The sequence below is a fragment of the Cnephaeus nilssonii genome (assembly GCF_951640355.1).
Source record: "Cnephaeus nilssonii genome assembly, chromosome: 11".
In the NCBI taxonomy this organism is placed as follows: Eukaryota; Metazoa; Chordata; class Mammalia; order Chiroptera; family Vespertilionidae; genus Cnephaeus; species Cnephaeus nilssonii.
This window is the reverse complement of record NC_137082.1, coordinates 60,143,239-60,165,390: the sequence shown is the minus strand read 5'-3', so window position 1 is coordinate 60,165,390 and position 22,152 is coordinate 60,143,239. Positions and strand designations below refer to the sequence as shown.

At 42.5% G+C, this 22,152-nt stretch overlaps 1 protein-coding gene and 1 pseudogene across 4 annotated transcripts in view; one reads left to right on the top strand and one right to left on the bottom strand.

Moving 5' to 3' along the window:
• ARHGAP28 (Rho GTPase activating protein 28) overlaps nucleotides 1–21,531 on the bottom strand; it is a 143,629-nt gene extending 122,098 nt beyond the window's left edge. The window contains exon 1 of one of the 3 annotated variants that reach the window (XM_079783398.1): nucleotides 21,031–21,531. In XM_079783398.1, the coding sequence (XP_079639524.1) occupies nucleotides 21,031–21,251 (221 nt within the window). In that variant the 5' untranslated portion in view covers nucleotides 21,252–21,531. The remainder of the gene's footprint in view (nucleotides 1–21,030) is intronic. The other 2 variants (XM_079783397.1, XM_079783399.1) reach the window with 2 other exon arrangements.
• Nucleotides 5,193–6,236, top strand: LOC307106728 (uncharacterized protein CXorf38-like; annotated as a pseudogene). The gene has a single exon. The product of its transcript is annotated as an uncharacterized protein CXorf38-like (transcript).
• Nucleotides 21,532–22,152: the final 621 nt, after the last annotated feature.

Below are 22,152 nucleotides of genomic sequence, written 5' to 3'. Positions count from 1 at the left end.
TTTCTTCCTCAGTACTTCAACTGTCCTTTCATTCCTTTATTTTTCTCTTTCATGGATGCCATGTTCTTTGGAAGCTTGTTTAGACCAAGTTCATGGCTTTTTAGGCTTCCTCCATGTGAATAGGAGCTCACTTTTTGAATAATAAGAATTCTCTGTAAAGGAGACATATGTACTACTATTTGTAATACTTTAAACAATAAAATAAAATTTAAAAAAAGAATTGTATGTCACAGAGGGGGCATCAGGATTTTAGAGATGCTTAGGTGGGGCATGGCCAAAAAAGGGTTGGGAAGCATTGTTCTAGCCCATTTCCTTCACAGGCGCATTCTTGCAATATACCATCAGGTAGCTCAGTTTAGGGACCTAGTCTTTCAGAAAAACTCAAAAGGAGAAAATGAGGAAAGAGGTGAAATGTGTGTGTGTGTTTTTTAAATTGTGTGTATGTTTGTTGGACTATTTAAAAATACAGAGAAAATATTCAACAACATGCTCACATGTTTCTCTACTTATTTGTATTAAATATTTATTCTAATTTTGTACCAATGTTAATACAAGTATTAAATCTATCATATACGATATTGATCAGTTTTATCTTTCAAAAAATAAACTTTTTAAGTTTATTTATTGTTGACAGTATTACAGATGTTCCTATTTCCCACCCCCACTTCCTCCCTCCACCCAACCCCTGCCCCTTCTAGGCCTTCACCACACTACCATCCATGTCCATGGCCTATGCATATATGCATATAAGTTCTTTGGTTAATCTCTTCCCATTCCCCCCACTCTCTTTAAACTGGAAGGAAAAAAAAGTAAAAAGTAAAATTCTTAAACAGTACCTAACATTTCTATTAATTGGCCTCCAAATTTATAATCATCTAAAGATCAGTTCTGCTTATTGGACAGGCTATTATTTTTCAAAGAAAAACTGAAAGATTAACATCTTACTAATATATGATCCTGACTTTGGTAGCTTGATTAAAATAAGGCAAACTCTACTTAGAGTAATTGCAGGCACTGAAATTAGAAAACAATTTATGCTTACTACCAGACAGCATAAGTATTCAAGAGATTAAATAAGCAAAGTTAAATGAGAACAGGAAGGGTGTTGTTATAAAATTTGTACAGGTCTGAAACCATGTTTTGGTTAAATATATAGGATTTTCTAATTACCTTCATTTCCAACTTAATAATAGAGAAAATAAAATTTAAGTGTTAGAAGAGACCTTAGAGGTCAACTAATTGAACCTCTTCATTATCCAAATTAAGAAACTGGGCATGTAACTGAGTTCAGTCTGACCCTAATCGTTACCCAAGTGCACAGGAAGTGGTCTCTACCCTCCCTCTACTTTCACATTACCTGGCCTTAGTCATACCAGCAATTTCGACTGGCTGCATGCTGCTGTCCCTTTTCCTCAGACTGATTCTTCTGCCAGAAACATTCCTCCCTCTCTCATTCCCTCTACTAACTTTTAAAAATCCTCTCTAATAAAATGGTAATATGCAAATTAACCATCACTCCACTACATAAGCCACGCCCACCAGCCAATCAGGGCGAGTATGCAAATTAACCCCAATCCAAGATGGCTACAGCCACAGAAAGCAAGGTTTCCCAGGTAACAGAGCAAGTCAAGCTTTCCATAGTCGTTGCAGGCCTAAGCCTCCACTCAAGCTACAAAGTTTCAATTATAGAAGGTAAACAAATTCAAACAAATGGCGGCAGAATGGAGCTTGAGAGAGCAGGCGGCAACAGGGGAAGCAAAGCTTTCCACACACCCTGGCCGGTCTCAGGCCTCTGCTTAAGGCTACAAAGTTTCAATTGTAGAAGGTGAATTAACTGCCACAGAAATGGCTGCCGCCCCAGGCTACAAAGTTTCAACTGTAGAAGGAAAATAAATTCCAGATACCAGGGCCTCCCCTTGGGTTGCCAGGAGGCGTGGCTGGCCTGCAAACCACCACAGGCCCCTCGCTCAGGCCGCCCCATGCCCCAAGGGAACCCCCACCCTTATCTGTGACACCCTTCAGGGCAAACCAGCTGGCCCCCACCCGTGCACCAGGCCTCTATCCTATCTAATAAAAGAGTAATATACAGATTGATCATCACTGCAACACACAATATTGCTGCCCCCATGTGGTCAAAGATCCTGCCCCCATGTGGACACAAGATGGCCACCACAAGATGGCCAGCAGGAGAGGGCAGTTGGGAGGCACCCGGCCTGCAAGGGAGGGCAGTTGTGAGGGACCAGGCCTGCAAGGGAGGGCAGTTGGGAGGGACCAGGCTTGCAAGTGAGGGCAGTTGGAGGTGATCAACCCTGCAGGAGAGGGCAGTTAGGGGTGACCAGGCTGGCAGAGGAGGGAAGTTGGGGGCAAACAGGCTGGCAGGGGAGCAGTTAAGCATCAACCAGGCTGGCAGCGGAGTGGTTAGGGGTGATCAGGCTGGCAGGCAGAAGCGGTTAGGGGCAATCAGGAAGGCAGGCAGGCAAGCAGTTGGGAGCCAGCAGTCCTGGATTGTGAGAGGGATGTCCGACTGCCCGTTTAGGCCCGATCCGGATCGGGCCTAAACGGGCAGTCGGACATCCCTCCAGGAGTCCCAGATTGGAGAGGGTACAGGCTGGGCTGAGGGACAACCCCCCGCCGTGCACGAATTTCGTGCACCGGGCTTCTAGTATATATATATATTTTTTTTATTTCAGAGAGGAAGGGAGAGGGAGAGATAGAAACATCAATGATGAAAGAGAACCATTGATCAGCTGCCTCCTGTATCCGCCCGAAACCCAGGCATGTGCCCTGACCAGAAACTATGACCTCCTGGTTCATAGGTCAACACTCAACCACTGAGACACCCCGGCCGGGCCCCCTCTATTAACTTTTAAAGACTTAAGTTAGTTATCAACTCCTCCCAGAAGTTTTCTTAACCCCTCTCTCACTCTCACCAGTGTAACTCATAAGTGTTAGTTACACCTTCTCTGCTCTCCTAGAGCACCTCATGCATTTTTTCTCAATCATTCTTTCAACCATTCAAATACTGAGTGCTCATTCTTGGCTGGTGGGCTAATGCTAGGGAGAGAGGGAGAGAGAGAGAGAGAGAGAGATATCACAGCTGCCCTCAAAGGAGCCATGCTTTAGATGTAGCTGAAATAACCTGTTAATGAGTTCATCTATTTTCTTCAAAGGACTATTAACCATCTTTGTGCCCCAGAACCTGATATGGTATATGGCATATAAAGGCTCAATAGAGGTTTGTTCAAGTTCACTTTTATTGTAAGAATGAATTTGAATTCTTATTTTAATGAGTGAAATGACCCTTAAGCAAAATTTAATCTTTAACAATGAAGGGTATATTTACCTATTTATTATCCATGTTGCTCTTAGTTTTACATGTCAAGACATGCTCATTTTTAATTGTTCCAGTTTTTATTTTTATTAATTATTCTTCACTTCATAACACATTACCAAGAGTTTATGTTATCCTATTAATAAAGACTAATTTAGTGAATTCTGGAAAAGCACATATTAGGTAAGTTCAGAACAGTATATTCTCTAACAGAATACCAATCCAAGATTTCTAATATTTCTAGGGTCAAAATAATAGAAAATTATGAACATCTCATCACATATATAGTAGGATTATTATCTTCACTACTATTTAATGAATTGTTCATTTACTCAATAAGCATATATGTACCTGGCATTGAATTAGCCAGGGATACTGAGATGAGTAAGACATGGTCCTGGGTGTCAGCAAACTCCTGGTCTTTAGAGAAGTCAGCTACACAAGCACATTGTGAGATACGTGCAATACTAGAAGAACGTATGAGGTAGAGGAGGCACAAAGATGGAAGGGACCAACTTAGATTGAGGTGGGAGGCAGTCAGGGAAGACTTCACAAAGGAAGTGATGCTCAGATTTTTAAGATTTCTCTGATAGCTTCTCAACCCAAGGAGAGGCCACATTTCCACATTTCAACCAACACTTTGTTTATTCAGCCACCACTTGTTAAGACTATTGAGTGTCATGCCCTTTAATGGGGGAGGGGGAAGGTGGTTGAGAATACAGCAATGAAGGAAATAGACATGTTTTGGTCCTAACAATGCTCATATACTATTATGGGACTAGCGATAAAATTTCATCCTATATGCAAGAACGTTATTATCAAAGGATATAAATAGAGGACTAAATGTGTTTAAGTCTTACATTTTAAATTTTTATTGAATTTTTTTTTCTTAGAGACAGAGGTAAGCAGAGGGAGATTTAGAAAACATCATCAATGAGAGAAAAACATCCAGCAGCTGCCTCCTGGCACGCCCCCTACTGGGGATCGAGCCCACAACCCAGGCATATGCCCTGATCAGGAATCAACCAGTGACCTCTTGGTGCATGGGAAGATGCTCAATCCACTGAGCCACACCAGCTGAAGTAAGTCTTACATTTTATAAATGCTATGTTTCTTTCCTGACTTTATCAGATTTATAGTTTTTGGTTAGTTCTCAAAAGCTAAAATTTTATAATAGGTTCTATTTGCTGTCTCTATTTTTTCACCTCACACTCTTCAACCTGTGGCAAACTGGCTTCCACCTCTATGACTCTATTAAAGACACGCTAGCAAAGATCTTCATTGCTATCCATGCTACAAGTCCAGTGGACAATATTCAGTCTTCACCTTATTAGTCATTAGCTACTCTTTTTAAATATATATATATATATATATATATATATATATATATATATATATATATATATCCTATCTAATAATAGCATAACATGTAAATTACCATCACTCCACCAAGCCCATGATTGGGCGGCGGGAGGCTGGGGGGCGGGACTCTGGGTGGCCTATCCCGGCCATTGAGAGGCACGGATCCGGATCCGCTGACACTGAGGGGGGCTACCCTGCTGTTGAGAGGCGCAGGGGGCGGGGCTCCCACCCCCTGTGCCTCTCAATGGCCAGATCCGCGGCCACTGAGGGGGCTGCCACAGACACCTGGCTACCCTGCGGTTGAGAGGCGCAGCTGGGTGTCCGTGGCAGCCCCCTCAGCGGCCGAGGATCTGGCCATTGAGAGGCACAGGGGGTGGGAGCCCCGCCCCCTGCGCCTCTCAACAGCAGGGTAGCCCCCCTCAGAGGCCGCGGACCATCAAAAGTGGTGGAGCTGGGGCCGCCCGCCCCGCCCCCGTTGCCTCTGCGGCAGGAGTGGGAGATGGTGCTGTCGGAGTTGGCGGTTCGCCTCAACTGCGCCAAGTACAAGAACTGCATGAAGGCGGCAGCTGCCTGCAGGGCTTCGTGGGCCGGGAGATGCTGGCCTTCCACCGCGGCCTGCTCGCCTGTGCCCCCGGCCTGGGCCCGGGCGCCACCTGCCGCGGCAGCTCCAGGTGCAGCCCGCGCAGCCGCCAGTTCCAGCCTCAGTGCCAGGTGTGCGCGGAGTGGAAACGGGGGATCCTGAAACATCACAGCAACAGAAACGGAGACGTCCACTGGGGCAACTGCCGGCCGGGCCGCTGGCCCGCGGACGCCTGGGAGGTGGCCAAGGCCTTCATGCCCCGCGGACTGGCGGACAAAGCAGGACCCGAGGAATGTGATGCAGTGGCTCTTTTAAACCTCATCAACGCCTGCGATCACTTCCTGGTTGATCGAAAGAAAGTCACAGAGGTGATTAAGTGTCCTAACGATATCATGCACTCTTCAGAGAGGAAGGTATCTTCTATGTGGCTTCGAGATTTCCAGATAAAGATTTAACATTTTCTGAATAATTCCGTAATATCCCAGAGATTGTGGAGGCGTACTCCAGAATAGAAGAGCTGTTGACATCGGACTGGGCCGTCCTCATCCCCGAGGAAGATCATCGAGATGGGTGTGACTATGAAACAGGCATTTACCTGCGTGAGAGCCACGTCCATGAAATCGAAATGGAATTTCTAAAGGAAAAACTTCAAGAGATTTATCTTCAAGCTAAAGAACAAGAGGTGTTGCCAGAAGAGATCCTAACTCTGCTGGAAGCGGTGAGAGAATTTCTAAGAAACGATGAGGATCTTAGGAACGGTCCTTCAGAGGATCTGCAGAAGCTGGGCAGCCTGTGTCTACAGCATCAAAAACTGGATTCAAAGGAGCCTGGGGTCCAGGCAGCCGCAGGGGAGGCCTGAGATTCACAGATTCATTCATACCTCCTCTATTCCTCTTACCCAAGATGTCTTCCACCTCTGACTGTGTCCTGTGTGTTTCCTGAACTGTGGCGCCGCTGTCCCATTCCAGCTGTGGTGCTTAGCTGGCCATGTTGCCTCTGAACCTTCAGGGACAGATTTGCCACGGTCCCCGCTGCCCAGGGCCTAGCCGCCTGGAGGAGTGGCCCAAGTGAAGCTGAGCTCTTGCTTCCTCGGCTGCCCATCAAGGATGTGATCTGGCCCTGGCCAGTGTTGCTCAGTGGATAGAGCGTCAGCCTGCAGACCAACGGTCCCGGATTCAATTCTGGTCAAGGGCATGTACCTTGATTGCAGGCTCCTCCCCGGCCCGGGCCCTGGTCAGGACTCGAGCAGAAGGCAACCAATCAATGTGTCTCTCTCACCTCGACGTTGCTCTCTGTCTCTCCCTTTCCCTTCCACTCTCCCTAAAATAAAAATCAATGGAAAAATAACCTTGGGTGAGGATTAACAAAAATTTTTTTTTAAAAAAAGGAAAAAATTTAAAAATGGATGTGATCTGTAGAGAAGGGGCAAGGATGGGGGCGGGTGTTCAATGTAAATATTTTTACATTAAAAGACACTTAATGTAATTTTATAAAACCTAAAAAAAAAAAAAAAGTGGTGGAGCTGGGTGCCTATCTGCTCTGGCACCAGCAGACAGGCACCCAGCTCCCCCGTGATCAAAAGCGAAAGCGTGTAGGGGACCCTACACGTGCATGATTCAATCATGCACTGGGCCTCTAGTATATATATAAATTTCAGAGAGGAAGAGAGAGGGAGAGAGATAGACACATCAATTATGAGAAGAATCATTGATCGGCTGCTTCCTGCACGTCCCACAATGAGGATCAAGCCCACAACCCAGGCATGTGCCCTTGACCAGAATCAAACCTGGCACCCTTCAGTCTGCAGGCTGACGCTCCATCCACTGAGCCAAACCAGCCAAGGCCGTCATTAGCTACTCTTCATATGGGTGTCCACTCTTTCTGAATCTAATGCCTTGCCTTCTGGAATGATATCCTTTCGGTCTCCATCAAAGGTTCTTGATGCTTTTCCCTTCCCTGATTGGAATTGCTTCTGCTCCAGGTTTCATCTTTGTTCCACTATAGACACTGCCTCTATAGATACTCTATGTTCTCCTGCCAGATATTACCAGGTCCCAGTAGTATCTATCTCCAAATGCTGAAGTCTCCTGTGAATAAAGAGCTGAGAACTTTCAGCTTTGATCTCCCTCCGGTTTCTAATTGTATAGCCAACTACCTGCTGGGCATACACACTTAGCTCAAAATTCCACATGTTAAACTCATCTCCTCATCCACAATTTGCTCATCCACCAGAATTCTCTCTCTCTCTTTTTTTTTTAAAGGCACACCAATTTTATTAATACTTACATGCAGAAGAATTTACAGAAAATAAGTAAAACTCAAAGAAGCAGATAGAAGCTTTTATGTGCTTCTTAAATAAGGGAGAGATGTGGCTTCAATGGATGATAAATTGTGGGGAAATGACTAGGAAATATGTGGGAGAAACAAGCTAAGAGCTATTCTGGTAAGTCCTGTTTACGCAAGCTCATCTTGCCCATCTTTGATGATGGAAGTCATTCTTCTCTCCCTATTGGGGGGAGGGACACCTTCCTCAGAGGGTATTTATATCCTGCTTTTAGGCAATGAAGGGAGGACAGAGAACTCTTCCTGCATCTGCTGACTTCCAACCGCCTTCACCTCAAAATTACCTTTATGCCAAAGTGGCATATGTTGGGGTGGCACATTCTGATCCTCTTCAAGGTTCAGAAAGATCAAATCCCTGTCCAGGTTTACACAGGTGATGAGTGGAGGACTCTGGGATTTAAATCCACATCTGCTAGGCTCTAAAGCATCTGCTCTTTAAAAGTAAACATTCAGAAAAACAGTCTGGTTTCCCTGTTTGTTTGTTTTTAACCCTTTGCACTCGCTTGCTTTTTTCTCGATTCCTTTATTCTAATGCTAACCGTGTCGAGTCACACTCAACATCAGAGTGCAAAAGGTTAATTATTGAAGTAATACTTTCATCCCAAATAATAACTGTCATTTTGTTACTATAACATGATGCTGCTTCAGAGTGCTTTTATGAATTAGCTCATTTACTAGTAATCCTCTAAGTCAGGAGTGGGAACCTTTTTTCTGCCAAGGGCCATGTGGATGTTTATAACATCATTCGAGAAACATATAAAATTATCAACTTAAAAATTAGCCTGCTCTATTTGGTCAAACATTGAGTTAACTCACCCCTAATGCCTTGGCAAGGCCAGACCAAATGATTTCATGGGCCTTATATGGCTCCATGGGCCAGATATTCCCCAGCCCTGGTCTAAGGAATAGAATGGCAGGATTTGCTACACTGGATTTACAAACGAAGAAACGAAGTAACAAAGAATTTAATGACTTGACTATGGCCAAACAACCATTTGGTAGCACCATTGCAACCTTGTCTAGGTCTCCTTGTCTATCTAGCCAGAAAGAAGCCTTTTGTTGGCTATTTCATTATTGCCTCTTCCCTAACTACCTTCCCAATGAATTTAAATGGGATTATTTCATTTAACCACAGACCTCGGGGGCATAGCCTCCCAGGGTGTTATGCAAGTCACTGTTCTGAAATCCTGTGACCTGGGTCTGAGCCCAGGTTTAGCTATGTGGGGTAACAGGACCTGACTTGCGGGATGAACTGGAAAGGAGATAAGGCAGCAGAGAATGTTATAGAGGGGCCTCCACTTCCCTGACCACAGGCTTCTGTGTGGAAAGCCTCCCACCAGAAAAACCTGCTTTCCTCTTTCCATCTGGATTGTTTATCCTTAGGGCAGAAGGAGCGATGTACCTGGTTCGGGCGTTTGGAGAAAGAGCTGGGCAGAACTCATCTGTCCAGGACTGCATTCTGCCTCGCTGTGGGTACAGAGCGGTCTGTGTCTGTGGGGAGGCCTGTGTTGTAGGTCAGAGGTGAAGGCTACTGCAAACACCAAGCCATGTTCTCCAACCTACCTGATCTGTAAGGAAGGTGCTCTTCTGATTTCCACTGCCTGCCTCCGTTCAGTTGATTCTAAACTCAGGCAGGGAGAATAGATGTTATGTAGAACCCTACAAATAAATAGATCCTTTGTTGTCCTTGTTCATAGAAGAAGGTGTCTTAAATACACTGAAAAAAATTGTATCTGAGCAAAGTTATAAATAATTTTTGACATGTGAACCAAGTTTTAACTTGTAGGTGTGAAAATGCTTTTATGTCATAAATCTAAATGGGTACTAATTGCTTTCCCACAAAAATCACAGGTGGTTCTGGTGAAGTTTGATAAGTATTTCAGAAGTTTCCAAATGTCATAAGAGCAAACAAAATATTAAAAAACAAACAACCGAAGAAGTGGAATAATTATTATGCTAATAAAATATCACTAAAATCTGGAAAATGGAAGTAAAATACTTCTTTTTACCTTTTTAATTAGAGCCATTAAAGTGATTAGCAGTAGGAAAGTCCTAGGATTTTCCTCTAGTGCCAATTTTTCTTACAGAAAAGTCATAGCCCATTTGGACTTTCAAAAATTATTCTTGCCTGGCCAGTTGGCTCAGTGGTTGAGCATCGACTATGAACCAGCAGGTCATGGTTTGATTCCAGGTCAAGGGCACATACCTGGGTTGCAGGCTCGATGCAGTTGGGAGCGTGCAGGAGGCAGCCAATCAATGGTTCTCTCTCATCACTGATGTTTCTATCTCTCTCTCCCTATCCCTTCCTCTCTGAAATCAATTAAAAATATTTTAAAAAAAATATTATTCTTTGAACTTGTTATAGCTCTTATTATTGAGGTTTGTGAACCTTTCCATGCAAGGGAATCAGTACATCAACTCGTAGTAAGAACAGACTGACTGATAATCCTGCCCATTCGCCTTCCTCCTCTGGTGTCTCAGACTCTCCTCTCCTCTGACTTTTCGTCTATGCCAGCTCCTCCTTGCTGACTCTTCCACCAACTCTTTAAATGCTGGAGTTCCTGGTCCTCCTGTTTTCTTCTTACCTTTCCATGGGCATCCCCATCTACACTTGCGTTGAGGACTTCTAAATCCATACTTGCCCCCAAATTATTCTCCTGAAACTACATTCAAATTCCTGACTGCTGGAGGTATCACAGCTGTCTCAAACACAGCATGTCTAGAACTCAACTCTTTCTACACACTTCTCCCAAATTGAAAGATTTCAAATAAAAGTCTGCTTCTCTTGACAAACTGGAAAATCTGATAATACAGAACCCATGTGAAAACAACTGGCTGGAGGTAAGGAGTAGCTGCCTCCTTTAAATGAAGCCTGAGGCCTCCTGTTGTTCACAGTCCCTACCACTTCCAACGTCTATACCTGGCTGACTTCACACAATACGCTCCTGGCCGGGCAACTGTAGATGCCTTAGTTTGTGACCGGTGAAGTAGGTCATCCAAGATCATCTGCTGAATTAAGAAATGAATTAATGAACCAAATAGCATCACTCTTTTCTATTCAGACTGGAATTACCTGATTTTATTGAATCCTGACTCACCAGTTACTAAACGGATTGCAATGTTGCATAACCTCTCTATGCCTCAGTGACTTCATTCATGAAATACTCATCCACCAGAATTCTCAATTTTAATTAATACCACTCCAAAACAGAAACCCAAGTTATTTTTCCTAGTCCCCAGTAGACACTTCATCACCAAATCAAACCAACTTCATTGCTTGTTTCTCCCACAGAATCTATTATTCCTTCACCCACATTCCCAGGACCCTAGTTTAGGCCCTCATCACCTTTCCTTGAAGAATGGCATTAGCCCTCTAAATTTTTTCTCTACCCCAAGTCATGGTCCTGCTTAAAACCATCTTTTATACTCCAGAAACTGGGGGAACCTGGAACAGAATGATCAAACAGTTACAGCATTACAATTTTATTTTATAGATTTTAACCCAATAGTGTTGAAGCCAGATGAAAACAGCAATGATCTGAATCCAGTATGAGCAGGGCGGGGAAGGGAAGAGACAGAAGAGAGTAAAATGTGGTTAGCTGAAGAGAGCTCCTTCTTAAGACATAAGGAAGTCCTCTGAGTAGCAACTTCCACGAACTATAAGAGAATTGGTGCTAATTTTTTTTTTTTAACTCTCACAAGAAGAACTGGATAAAAGTACTTCCATGTTTGTTTAGGACTGGTGTAATCAGAATCAGCTTCACTGGGGCTTCTTCTAAGCAATGACTCATGTTGTTTTAGCTGGTGCTGACTCCCTGCCCCGCAGAGGATGACACAGCCTCGAACAGGCAGAGCACGGCCTGGCCTGCTGTCTCCAGCTCCATACACGCTTCCAGCCGCTGGGAGAGGTGGGCGTTCTCTAGAGCCGATCTTTCTGCAACTAAGCACAATTCAGATTTCACAAAAACCGTTGCCAAGTCAACCTCGTAATCACTGAGCTTTACAAACGAGGAGGGAAAGAAGTTAGGCTGTGGTATGTGAAAAATCACAGGGGCCAGCCATCCTCTGGTTTTCCAAACAGAATGTGCGGAAACTTAGTCAGCTTTTTCCCCATTTAATTGCTTACTCTATGGAGGTCAGCAAATGTTTTCCTTTAAGATTCCAATGAGAAGCTGCAGCCAGTGTGTTTTCCAGACGCTCCACGTAAAACTTAAGGAGATAATGTGCACGGATAGTTGTAATAGTATTTGAAAGGAAGCTAAGGAAATGCCTTTCTCACAACCATCACCACCTTTTCTCTAGGTCTACGCTAGTTCTTACTGTTTCCCAGTGAGAAAGCTAGTTTCCCCCTCATCCATGATCTCCTTGCTGTTGGCCTAGCTGCTCCCAGAACACTCTGGACCATGTTGTGGGCCTCAGTCCCCTGGTAATGGGAGCTGGTGACCAGGGGGCAGCAGATGGTAGTCAGGGCCTGGCTCAACAAGCGGGTTATTCCTTCTGAGGCTCCAGGGAGACACTGTTCCATACTCTCTTCCCAGTTGCATCACAGGGGTTGTTCCTTGCAGTCCTCACTCATGACTGGATCTCCATGATGCTGGGTTCCCATTGATAACACACTCTGAGCAACCTGGCTGATAAGAACAGTTAGAGAAGACTTCTAAAGACATGCAATTTGCCAAGGAGCCAGACCACTCTTTTTACGTATAGTAACTAAAATAACTGTCCAATCTCTGTAGCTCTGGTGTCCTGAGAACCAAAGTTTATCAAAATGAATACCTTAAAAAATAAACAAGTGACCAGAGCCAAGAGGCCATTCTGATTCTGACTTCCCCAGAAGATTCAAGTCCAGACTATAATGGGCCCTGGATTTGTTTTCTAAACAGAAACCCTTGAAGCCCAATCTAGGTGTGGCATCATCCATGGCTCCAAGGTCACTGATGGATAAGAACTGTGCCCAGGCTTATGAGAGACTAGAGATGGGTCCTGGGTCCGGATGGCCACAACCTATCTTATCTTATCCTAAATTTCTGAGCAAGACTTAGAACAGAACTGATCTTCACAAAGGTATGGTCCAGGACCTGGCTGGGTCCTTTGGTTGGTTTCAAATAGAGATAAGGTAAAAACCTGACTGAATATTGGGAGACAGAGAAGAAGGCCCCATTAATTCTTATGGAGTGTTTTCTCAAAATACATTAAGAATTCTTATGTTATAAGTCATATAGCAAGGAACAGAGTAAAATATACTTTTTTTAAAACATATTTTATTGATTTTTTACAGAGAGGAAGGGAGAGGGATAGAGAGTTAGAAACATTGATGAGAGAGAAATATCGATCAGTTGCCTCCTGCACACCCCCTACTGGGGATGTGCCCACAACCGAGGTACATGCCCTTGACTGGAATCGAACCTGGGACCCTTCAGTCTGCAGGCTGATGCTCTATCCACTGAGCCAAACCAGTCAGGGTATATATATATTTTTTAACCACAGAAATCTACCTTAGTAGCTAAAGAAAGCAATTATTAAAACTAAAATGAAAAATTCTAAGAGCAAGTTACTAAGAACATAAACCTAAGGATTAAAGGATTAAAAACTGCCCTCCCTGCTTCTGCCCAAAAAAGCCAAAGGAAGATTTCCTGTTACAGATTGCTTGGCTCTCACTTTCCTGGTCAAGTTGAATGACTTCTCTAGCACATTCTGTCTATTTTAAAATATTCTTACCTAAATAAGACTGTATGAAGGGCAAGAAAAGTTTCTAAAATTAAAAAAAAAATCTTGTAATTGCTGTTCTTTCAAATGATAACGTTTTTCTAATAAACTATTTATATGCATTCACACTTAACCTACTTCATGCATATTTCATTAAAACAGTGTAGGAATGATTGCAAAAGGAAAGACTAAATCAAAACTAAGCATTTATAACATCTACCATGTGGAAGTTGTTGATGCTGGTTGCTAAGGGGGATACAATAATACTGACCCTGCTCTCAATAAACCTACAACAAAATTCAGGCAGAAAAACACTAAATACATAATATATTAAGTAATGTTTCAAGATTGAAATAACAGGTTTAAAAAGCACCAGTTTTGGAAGGATTGGGAGGGAATCCTGGCTCTCTCATTACCTCACTGTGTGATTTTGGGCCTCAGTTCCTTCCTGGCATAGGACTGTTGTAAGGACTAAATGAAGTCTTGTATGTCAAGTCAAGCTCAGTTAAGGTATCAATAAAACTAGGCCTTCTTTTTAAAGCAGACACCACCAGACAATGCATGATTAATTACCAAATAATTACTGTTATGGCAGGTGAAAACTCTTTTGGCTACTAGGATTAAGGAATTCTTCAGAAGTTTAGTCCTTACTTCTTTGACTATGTTTATTCTCTTTTGTTTTGCTTTTTATCTCCTGCCACTTAAATAAAGGTTTAGTCCCAACCATTGACATGTTAACTTCATCTACTGTGTGAATTTTTCAGTGTGGTAATGAAGATAGGGAAAAGTGGGAAGGAAAGACATCAAATATCTTATTATTAGCTATAATGTCATTTTAGTACGTACGCTTAACATTTTTTCTAAACACCTGTCAGATTTCTCTACTCATCTGTAAAGATAAAATCCTTTTTTTAGGAACTTTGTAGAAAGATAAATGCAATAGCCAGTGTTTTCTAAAGTGATTTCATAAATGAATACTGAACAGGAAATGTCAAAGGAATTATCTTATTTATACATTACAGATGTACAGATAGAGATGTAAAGACTTATCTCTTATACATAAAAGATAATCAGTACCACAACTTAGAATTACTAAAATAGTACAAATAAATCACAAGTGTTTGACAATTTCAAAACAACTACATACTACTCTGTCTCTGATTTCCGTTTCTCTTTCCTGTCCTTTGTATTGTGTGTTTGTGTGCAGCCATCATCTGTTCATCTAGGGATCAGAAATGGAATGCACAGGTTTAATTAGTTTTAAGAGTAACATGAGACCCTCAGCTGGTTCTCTAAGTGACACGTAGAGCATGTTCTCCCACCCTTGGAATTACTTGGCACTCACTGCCTGTCAAAAGGATAGTTTTGTCAAAAATATTCATTTAGTGAGGAGTGATTTAACACATTTGATACTCAAAGAATGTCTCATAACCCCTAGATATTTAAGAAGATGAAAACAATCCACTGCTTTCTTTAGTTCCCATCTAAGAGAATAAAGCAACTTTATTATTTTGTTTTGATGTACACCTCTAGTAATCACAAAGAAATGGACACATGAAACTTCATGGGATGAAGAAGGACACATGATCTGAAACTCACTAACCCAAGTAACCAGAGCATAGCAAGGAACTGAAAGCAAACCAGCAAACCAAAAAAAACTCAAAGAAACCGACATAAATGCTATCAAAATCTTTTGTTAAATTACACATTTTAGTCCTTTGAACAGCATTTTCTTTACACAGTTCTAACAAGCTTAATTATCTAATCAAAAGTAGATTACAAAGCATGTTAAAAATAGCCAGAGTAAAAAGAACAGAGCACTGCCAAAGGCTTTCAGGACTGCCTGAAAATAAGGGGAAAATAACAACAATGACAGATAATACTTTAGTTATATAAGAAATCAAACAATGCACCAATATAAGCTATTTACTATTAAGACAAGCAAACTTACACATCTCAATAGATGCCTTTACTATAGTACCATAAACCACACTGTCTTACTAATGAGTCATTAAAAAAGGGTCATTTCTACATTGTTTAAGGCTACGTCTGACTTTTCATACAGAGACTTAAAGGCAAAACAAACACTCTATTGCTTAAGTGGATAAACTTTATTCCCAAAATGTTCATCAAAGAAACATTTTATTCCCTTCCTTTGCTTTGCTACAAAACATTTCACTTTTATTCTTTGCTGGAACTAATATCTAGAGACCATACATTGAGAAAACAGAGAACAGAAATTACTTTAGAAATTAAATAGTTTGGTTTAAGGATGGAATGAGAAGAAATTTTGATTATATGCAAATTAGAACGTTTGCTTTCATTGTAACACATTTGCAAATGTGCAAGTAACATCTTAGGAACACTAGAAGGGAAATATGTTTTCCATCAGGAGAAACAGTTCTAAGAAAACAGAAAGCCTCCATAGCCTCACTAACAGACCCCCGCAACGTGAGATTAACAACTACCCTCCTTTTCTTCTTATCCTCACCCAAGGGTATTTTTTCCATTGATTTTTTTAGAAAGAGTGGAGTGGAGGGAGAAGAGAGAGGGGAGGGGAGGGGAGGGGAGAGAGAGGAACATTGCATGTGAGAGAGAAACAGCGATGGGTTGCCTTTTGCATGTGTCCTGACTGGACAGGGATCAAGCCTGCAGCCAACCAAGATAGGAGGTACATGCCCTTGACCAGGAATCAAACCACTGAGCAAAACTGGCCAGAGCTAGTAACTACCCTCTTGATGCAGAATTTCACTTAGCATCTTTGTGATTACTTTTCTTTTAATCCAATAATAAAATGTTCCTTCCAAAGAATCATGAAACTTTGAAAATTAGAGAATTTCTTTTTATAGGTTTCACGAACTCAGACCAGAAAAAAAAGTAAACCATTCTATCACAAAACTGTGGGGGAAAGAGTAGGTTAAATAACTATTGATGCCTTTTTACATTTACTTGGTTGACTTTTTAAAGGTGTACAGTAACTCCCCCATGATCATTCTCATATATTAACTACATAGGGGAAAATTATACTTGTACAATAGGGAACCCTGGCTGACATCACCGTAAGCAGGTGATCAGAGTTAACATCAACATTAGAGAGACATACTGACATCACGTACCCCTGACATGATGTTACTGAGAAGGGCCCAACATCATTATGCAGAATTCTCACCCAAAACGCATATCTTCAGTTTAATCATGATAGGCTATGAGACCAATCCAAGTTGAGAGACTTCTTCGCAACAACCAATCGGTACTCTAAAAGCACCATGGTCATAAAACACAAGGACAGACTGTCACAGATTGGTGGAGGTTTGGGAGGCATGAGTAAATCCATCCTGGATTCAATTCTACAACAGAACTGAATTCCAGTGCTAGTGGAAAACTGGTGAAACCAGGAAAAAGCCTATAGTTTAGTTAAGAGCGTTTTACCAGTATTCATTTTTCCGTTTTATAATGGAACTGTGGTTTTGCAAAATATTAACATAGAGGAAGCTGGGAGAAGCTTACACAGAACTCACTGAACTACCTTTGAGAGTTTTCTGTAAGTCTAATATTGTATCAAAGTAAAAGTTAAGAAAAAGATGTCATCTTTATCCTCATGAAAGTGACTCTGTAACATCCTAAGTTCTCTAAATTTTGTGGACACACGAAGGATTAATGATCGGGGAGGACTGAGTAGGTTAAAAATGGACAAAGCAACTGGCCAAATGTTTGGGCAAACGACACGATCAAAGGAAATGTGCCAGATGTTTTCCACTCGCTCTACACAGGGAGGCACCCCTCTCAGCAGGGGCACACTGTGAAGAGAAACCGGAGACACAAACTCTGATTTCAGCCCTAACATAGTGACCTATAAATATCTTATTCTCTCTTAAGACTCCTATTTCCCTTATTATTTCTGAATCCTCTAGATAAAGTCCAACTGCTGTGCTGATGTATATGCCCATAAGCTCACAGAAATGTCTTTTCATTAATTTCAATCCAGGAAAGTACCAGTTAACATGTCATTAAAAGTTCCTAAACTTAGTCTTTTCTACAAAATAGTTACTTTCCAGTCATTATTTTAATATAATCATTCTCATTCTAGTTATGATATGAGGAAACCACATCCCCTTTACAAAAGTTTAACGTTGTTGTAGAATTAGAATGCCCAGGATAACCTTGGTTAGCTTCTATGTTTGTTTTTGAGGAAGAGTTGGTTCTTTGCTTCTTCTATTTTTATCCTCTCTCGGGAAGTTTATGGCATAATGAGATAAACATAAGAAATACTCATGGCCATTTAACACTACACCTTCACAGAAAAATGTGGTATACTTTATCTGTATATAACTTAGAAGATCTTTGAAGATATCCAGCTTTCTCTTCGGCTTCTTTTCACTTTGTAAGTGAAGTTATTTTGTATGTATGTCAACATGTTCACCATGGATTCTGAATGACGGTGTAGAAGCTTAGCCTCTATAAAAGGCACATGATTCTAAAGACAATTCCAACCATTTGTTGTAACAGAACTGAGAATGTATAAGCCTTCATTCTCATTTTTCTTTACAGGATAAAATGTAAAGGACAGAATGTTTGCAAAAAAGAATTACTTCTCCTCCCAACAAATACTTAGTACTCTTGAGTCTCTTTCCTGCATGAGCAAGTTTTAGGGATTGGTACCAAGACTATCTTACTCTCCTCCTTACATCAACAACTGTGGTTAAAAGTGATCATAGTAATAATACAGCTAACAACTAGAGGCTTACACTATTCTAAGCAGCTGAGGCAAGTTGCCTAAGGCCACATGGCTGTAAAGGATGTAGGTGGAGTCTGACCCCAAGCCAGAGTAACTGGTGCTTCATACTGGCTACTGACTTTAATAAAAGAAAATGGGCAGGCCCGAAAGAAATTGCAATGGACACCCTGCTTCAGTGTTGAAAATTAACAGGAAGAAGCTTGCGACTGAGCAGCCTTTACTCAGCTTCAGCAAGTGCTGGCAGGCGCAGCGGAGGCCTGAGCTGCTGGATCATTTGATTTTCTTTCTCTTCTCTTCTCTTCTCTTCTCTTCTCTTCTCTTCTCTTCTCTTCTCTTCTCTTCTCTTCTCTTCTCTTCTCTTCTCTTCTCTTCTCTTCTCTTCTCTCTCTTTCTCTCTCTCTCTCTCTCTCTCTCTCTCTCTCTCTCTCTCTGTGTCTCTTAATAGGAAGGTGGCAGTCTAGATTTATGTCTTGATTTCAAAATGTTACTGCTTATTTCCATCCTTTTCTAAAAATCCTAGTGGTCTGAAAGGTAAAGAGCCATATTCTCATGGCAGGGACTTGATCTCATTCATCTTTGTATGCCTAATACCTAATGCGCTGCTGGCACATAGTAGGTGCAAAGAGGTTGCCTTCTGCTGTTACAGCCCCTGCCATTTTATATACGTGGTAGGAACTCATTAATTTATTCACCAAGTATTTACTGACCTACTACAATGTGCCAGACACTGTTCTGGGCACTTGGGACACAATAGTGAAGAGAAAGGGAAGAGAGAAGAAACAGAGGGTCATATTTTAGTGGGAGAAACAGGCCAAATGAAAACAAAAGCCCATAAAGTCAGATGGAGTGGAGGATTGGAAAATAAGGAGATGGTTTGCTTTGAATCGAGCCCATGCCACCCAGAGCTGAAGAATGAAACTTAGGAAGTTAGATACAATAGTCCATGCTTCCTAGTGCCATACTGGTCACTACTCCACAAATATGTCACACATATGTAAGCAATTTAAAGAAAAGGGTCTTCTTGAGAGAGAGAGAGCTTTCTTCATAAGGAGAACAATAAGATCTTGCTCCTTGGCTTGAAAGGAAGTATTGATCAGTCGTTAGTGAGTCAAAGGTTAATAACTTGGGCTTGATTATTTCTGTTATCTGACTCATGATTGATGATGTCCTCTGGCTCCTCTAAAGACAGGAACCCCCTTTTGATTGCTGTTACTGGGAACCAAGGAATTAAGCCATTCTCTAGTCATTTAGCTGCAACAGGGCAGGGGCAGGGGTCGCCTATCTCCTGCATCAGAGGGTGCGTGGCACAAAGGTCCCTACAGAGAGGGTACAGGGCAGTCACCAAAAATGCAAACTTGGAGCAACATAAATCTAACGGGCAACTGGCATGGTAAAAGGCTAGCTAGCTCTGACACACAACTCTTCTGCTCTCATGTATTATCATTCCACAGGACCACATGCTGAGTTAATGGAACTTCTCCTCCAGTTTGCTTTGGAAACGGATGTAGTTTCAAGTAGCCCAAATGGCACAATCTGGCTATTGCTCCTAGACAGCTGCTGGGAGCTACAGACAGGACAGCTCTGCCAGATGAGGCATATGCCTCCTATCGCCAAGTCGTATCTAAAAATGCACAAACCTGGTCCCCAGCTTCTCATCAAATCACTCATATCTATTCCGTACTCATAATTTGAGTAATTAGAGTCAATGATTATGCTTAGAAAACACCCTAAAGACAAATGCAAGTTTGTATGTTCAAGCAGCCTTTAAAATAATATGCACAACCCCTAAGACTGGAAGAAAAATGTTCTTTTCTCGTTGTCTTTATATAAAAATTAGATTTTACTCAACCTGCACTTTTTTGGAAGAAACAATATTTTCTTTGTTAGTCAAGCCCCAAACAGATCTCATGCCAAGGCATTTTGTTCTTGTCATGGAAACTAGCCAAAAAGATATTCCTTGAAATAAAAGTCACAATCTGTTGAAAGCCTCACAAGTCCATTAAATTAAGAAACAAGCAATCATTATCACATAACTAAAAAGCATGAGAAAAAGTTAATGACTTAAAATGAATATGCAAACTCCCCACTTGTAAAGAAAACCATCAATGGATCCATCCCTGCCAAATAGCAACATTTAAACAAATAAAATTTCCCCTAAATAAGTGTCAGATATCAAACCATCCTACTTATCAGTGAACTACTTTTGTCTACCCACAGAAACTTCCTAAAAGTCTAACATCTTTGGTTTCGTTCATGGAAGTTCAATTGGCCTTGATCTTGCATCAAATAGATGGAAACTGATAGAATAATTTAACACAGATTCCTGATTTATTAAATCTAAACTGCACATAATGAGGTGGTTATAGGTCTTTTGACCCAAAAGAAATGTTATAATTGCATTTAAAGAATAGTCAACATTAGCAATAATAAAATAATACCAATGTATTTATACAATTGAAAGTGTTTTTTTTTTAAATCTATAAATAAAATTGTTTATAAACGTCTACTGAGATTTACTTTTTGGAGAATCTCTCCATCTAGTTCGTATTAGTTCAGGTGGCATGGAGTTACTAAAGAAGCTCTGGATAGTATTTCAGGATTTAGGATAATGTATTGTAAATTCCTTTTTACTTTCTGCTTGTGTTTCACTTTTAAATGCTTTTTTAAAAAAATTCTCCCATACCTCCACGGGAGAATCTGGCAAAGATGAGGCATATGCCTGCTATCACCAAGTTGTATCAAAGAACACAACTCTGCTACCGATCTCTGCCTTCAGCCTCGGCGGGTGCGACTTCGTGCACTTCCCACTTCCAATCAAGAACAATGCAAAGAACAGCAGGCTCCCTCCCCTGTCCTCCAGAACTTGAAACAACCCTCAAGGGATGGTGGAGGGATGCCCAGGCAGAGAACCCCGGGGCAAGCCGAAACCCCCCAGCCCCGGAAAGCCCTGCTCCCTCCGGAGCGGCTCAGTACCTGCTGCCCGGGTGGCTGGCGGCGGCGCGGGGCGCGCAGCGCGGCTCGGAGCTGGGCGGCTGGGAGCGGGCGTACGAGTGGTAGGCGGTCAGCACCACGCCGCCCGAGTCCTCCACTTCCATCGTCAGCCGCGCATGTCTCGGCTCCCGCCCGAGAACAAAGGCGGGGACCAGCATGGACCAGCACCGGGACCCCGTCACCGGCGGGGAGGCCGGGCCCATCCAGCTCCCGGGGACTCTCTCCGGGCTGTCAGGGCAGCCGGCCCCGCCCGCGGGGCAGCCCCATTAGCATAGATTGCAAAACACGCCCCGGAGCCCCGGAGGGGGGTGGGGGGCCCTGAGGACGAGGTGGTGGGGTGGGATCCCTGACTCTAGGAAACTGGAAACCGGCTGGGATCCTTCAAGGGCTCGGGCGAGCTGCTCTAGTAAAGTTTTTTTCTTGCTTTGTTTCTTTTCCTTTTCCTCTTCTCACCTCCCCCCTTCCAGCGGGAGGCTTATCCGATAGCCAGGAACATTTCCTGCCTGGTAGCCTGGAGTGAGAGAAAGAAACCGTGATGGGAGCCCAGGCTGGGCAGGAGGGCAGCCAGGTCCACACTTGTGGTCTGGGAAGAAAGGAAGAAAATGCGACTCTCATTTAAAGCATCCACATCAAAAATGGAAGAAACGGATTACGTTGCTGTGTACTTAGTCAAGTTACAATAAACTTGATTTCCTTTCGGGCAGGTAATTCCCGCTTACAGCAGGCAGAACATGTCCCTCCCTCGCCCTCAATGCCACAACAGCCAGGCTCTGACCTCACTCCCACATCCCTTTCCTCCTCCCAGTCCTGATCAAATTAACAGACAGCTTTCAGCTGGCCTGGAAATCAGGCTTCACGAGCTGAAGCCTGTTATTTCCAGAGGTCTTGATGGGAGGTTGAGGAGTGGCTGGCTGGAAGGAGCGTACCTGGACTCTGTCTTTCACACCCTGACCAGGTGTGTTACCTGCTGTCTCTTACACTCCCCTGGGAGCTAGGTAGGATGGAAAGAGGAGTTGGTTCACCCCTTACTGAGGGATGGCCTGTTATGCTACTGAACATCTCAGAATCTGCTTCTGCATCTGTGAAAGGGGAAGAGAATATTCT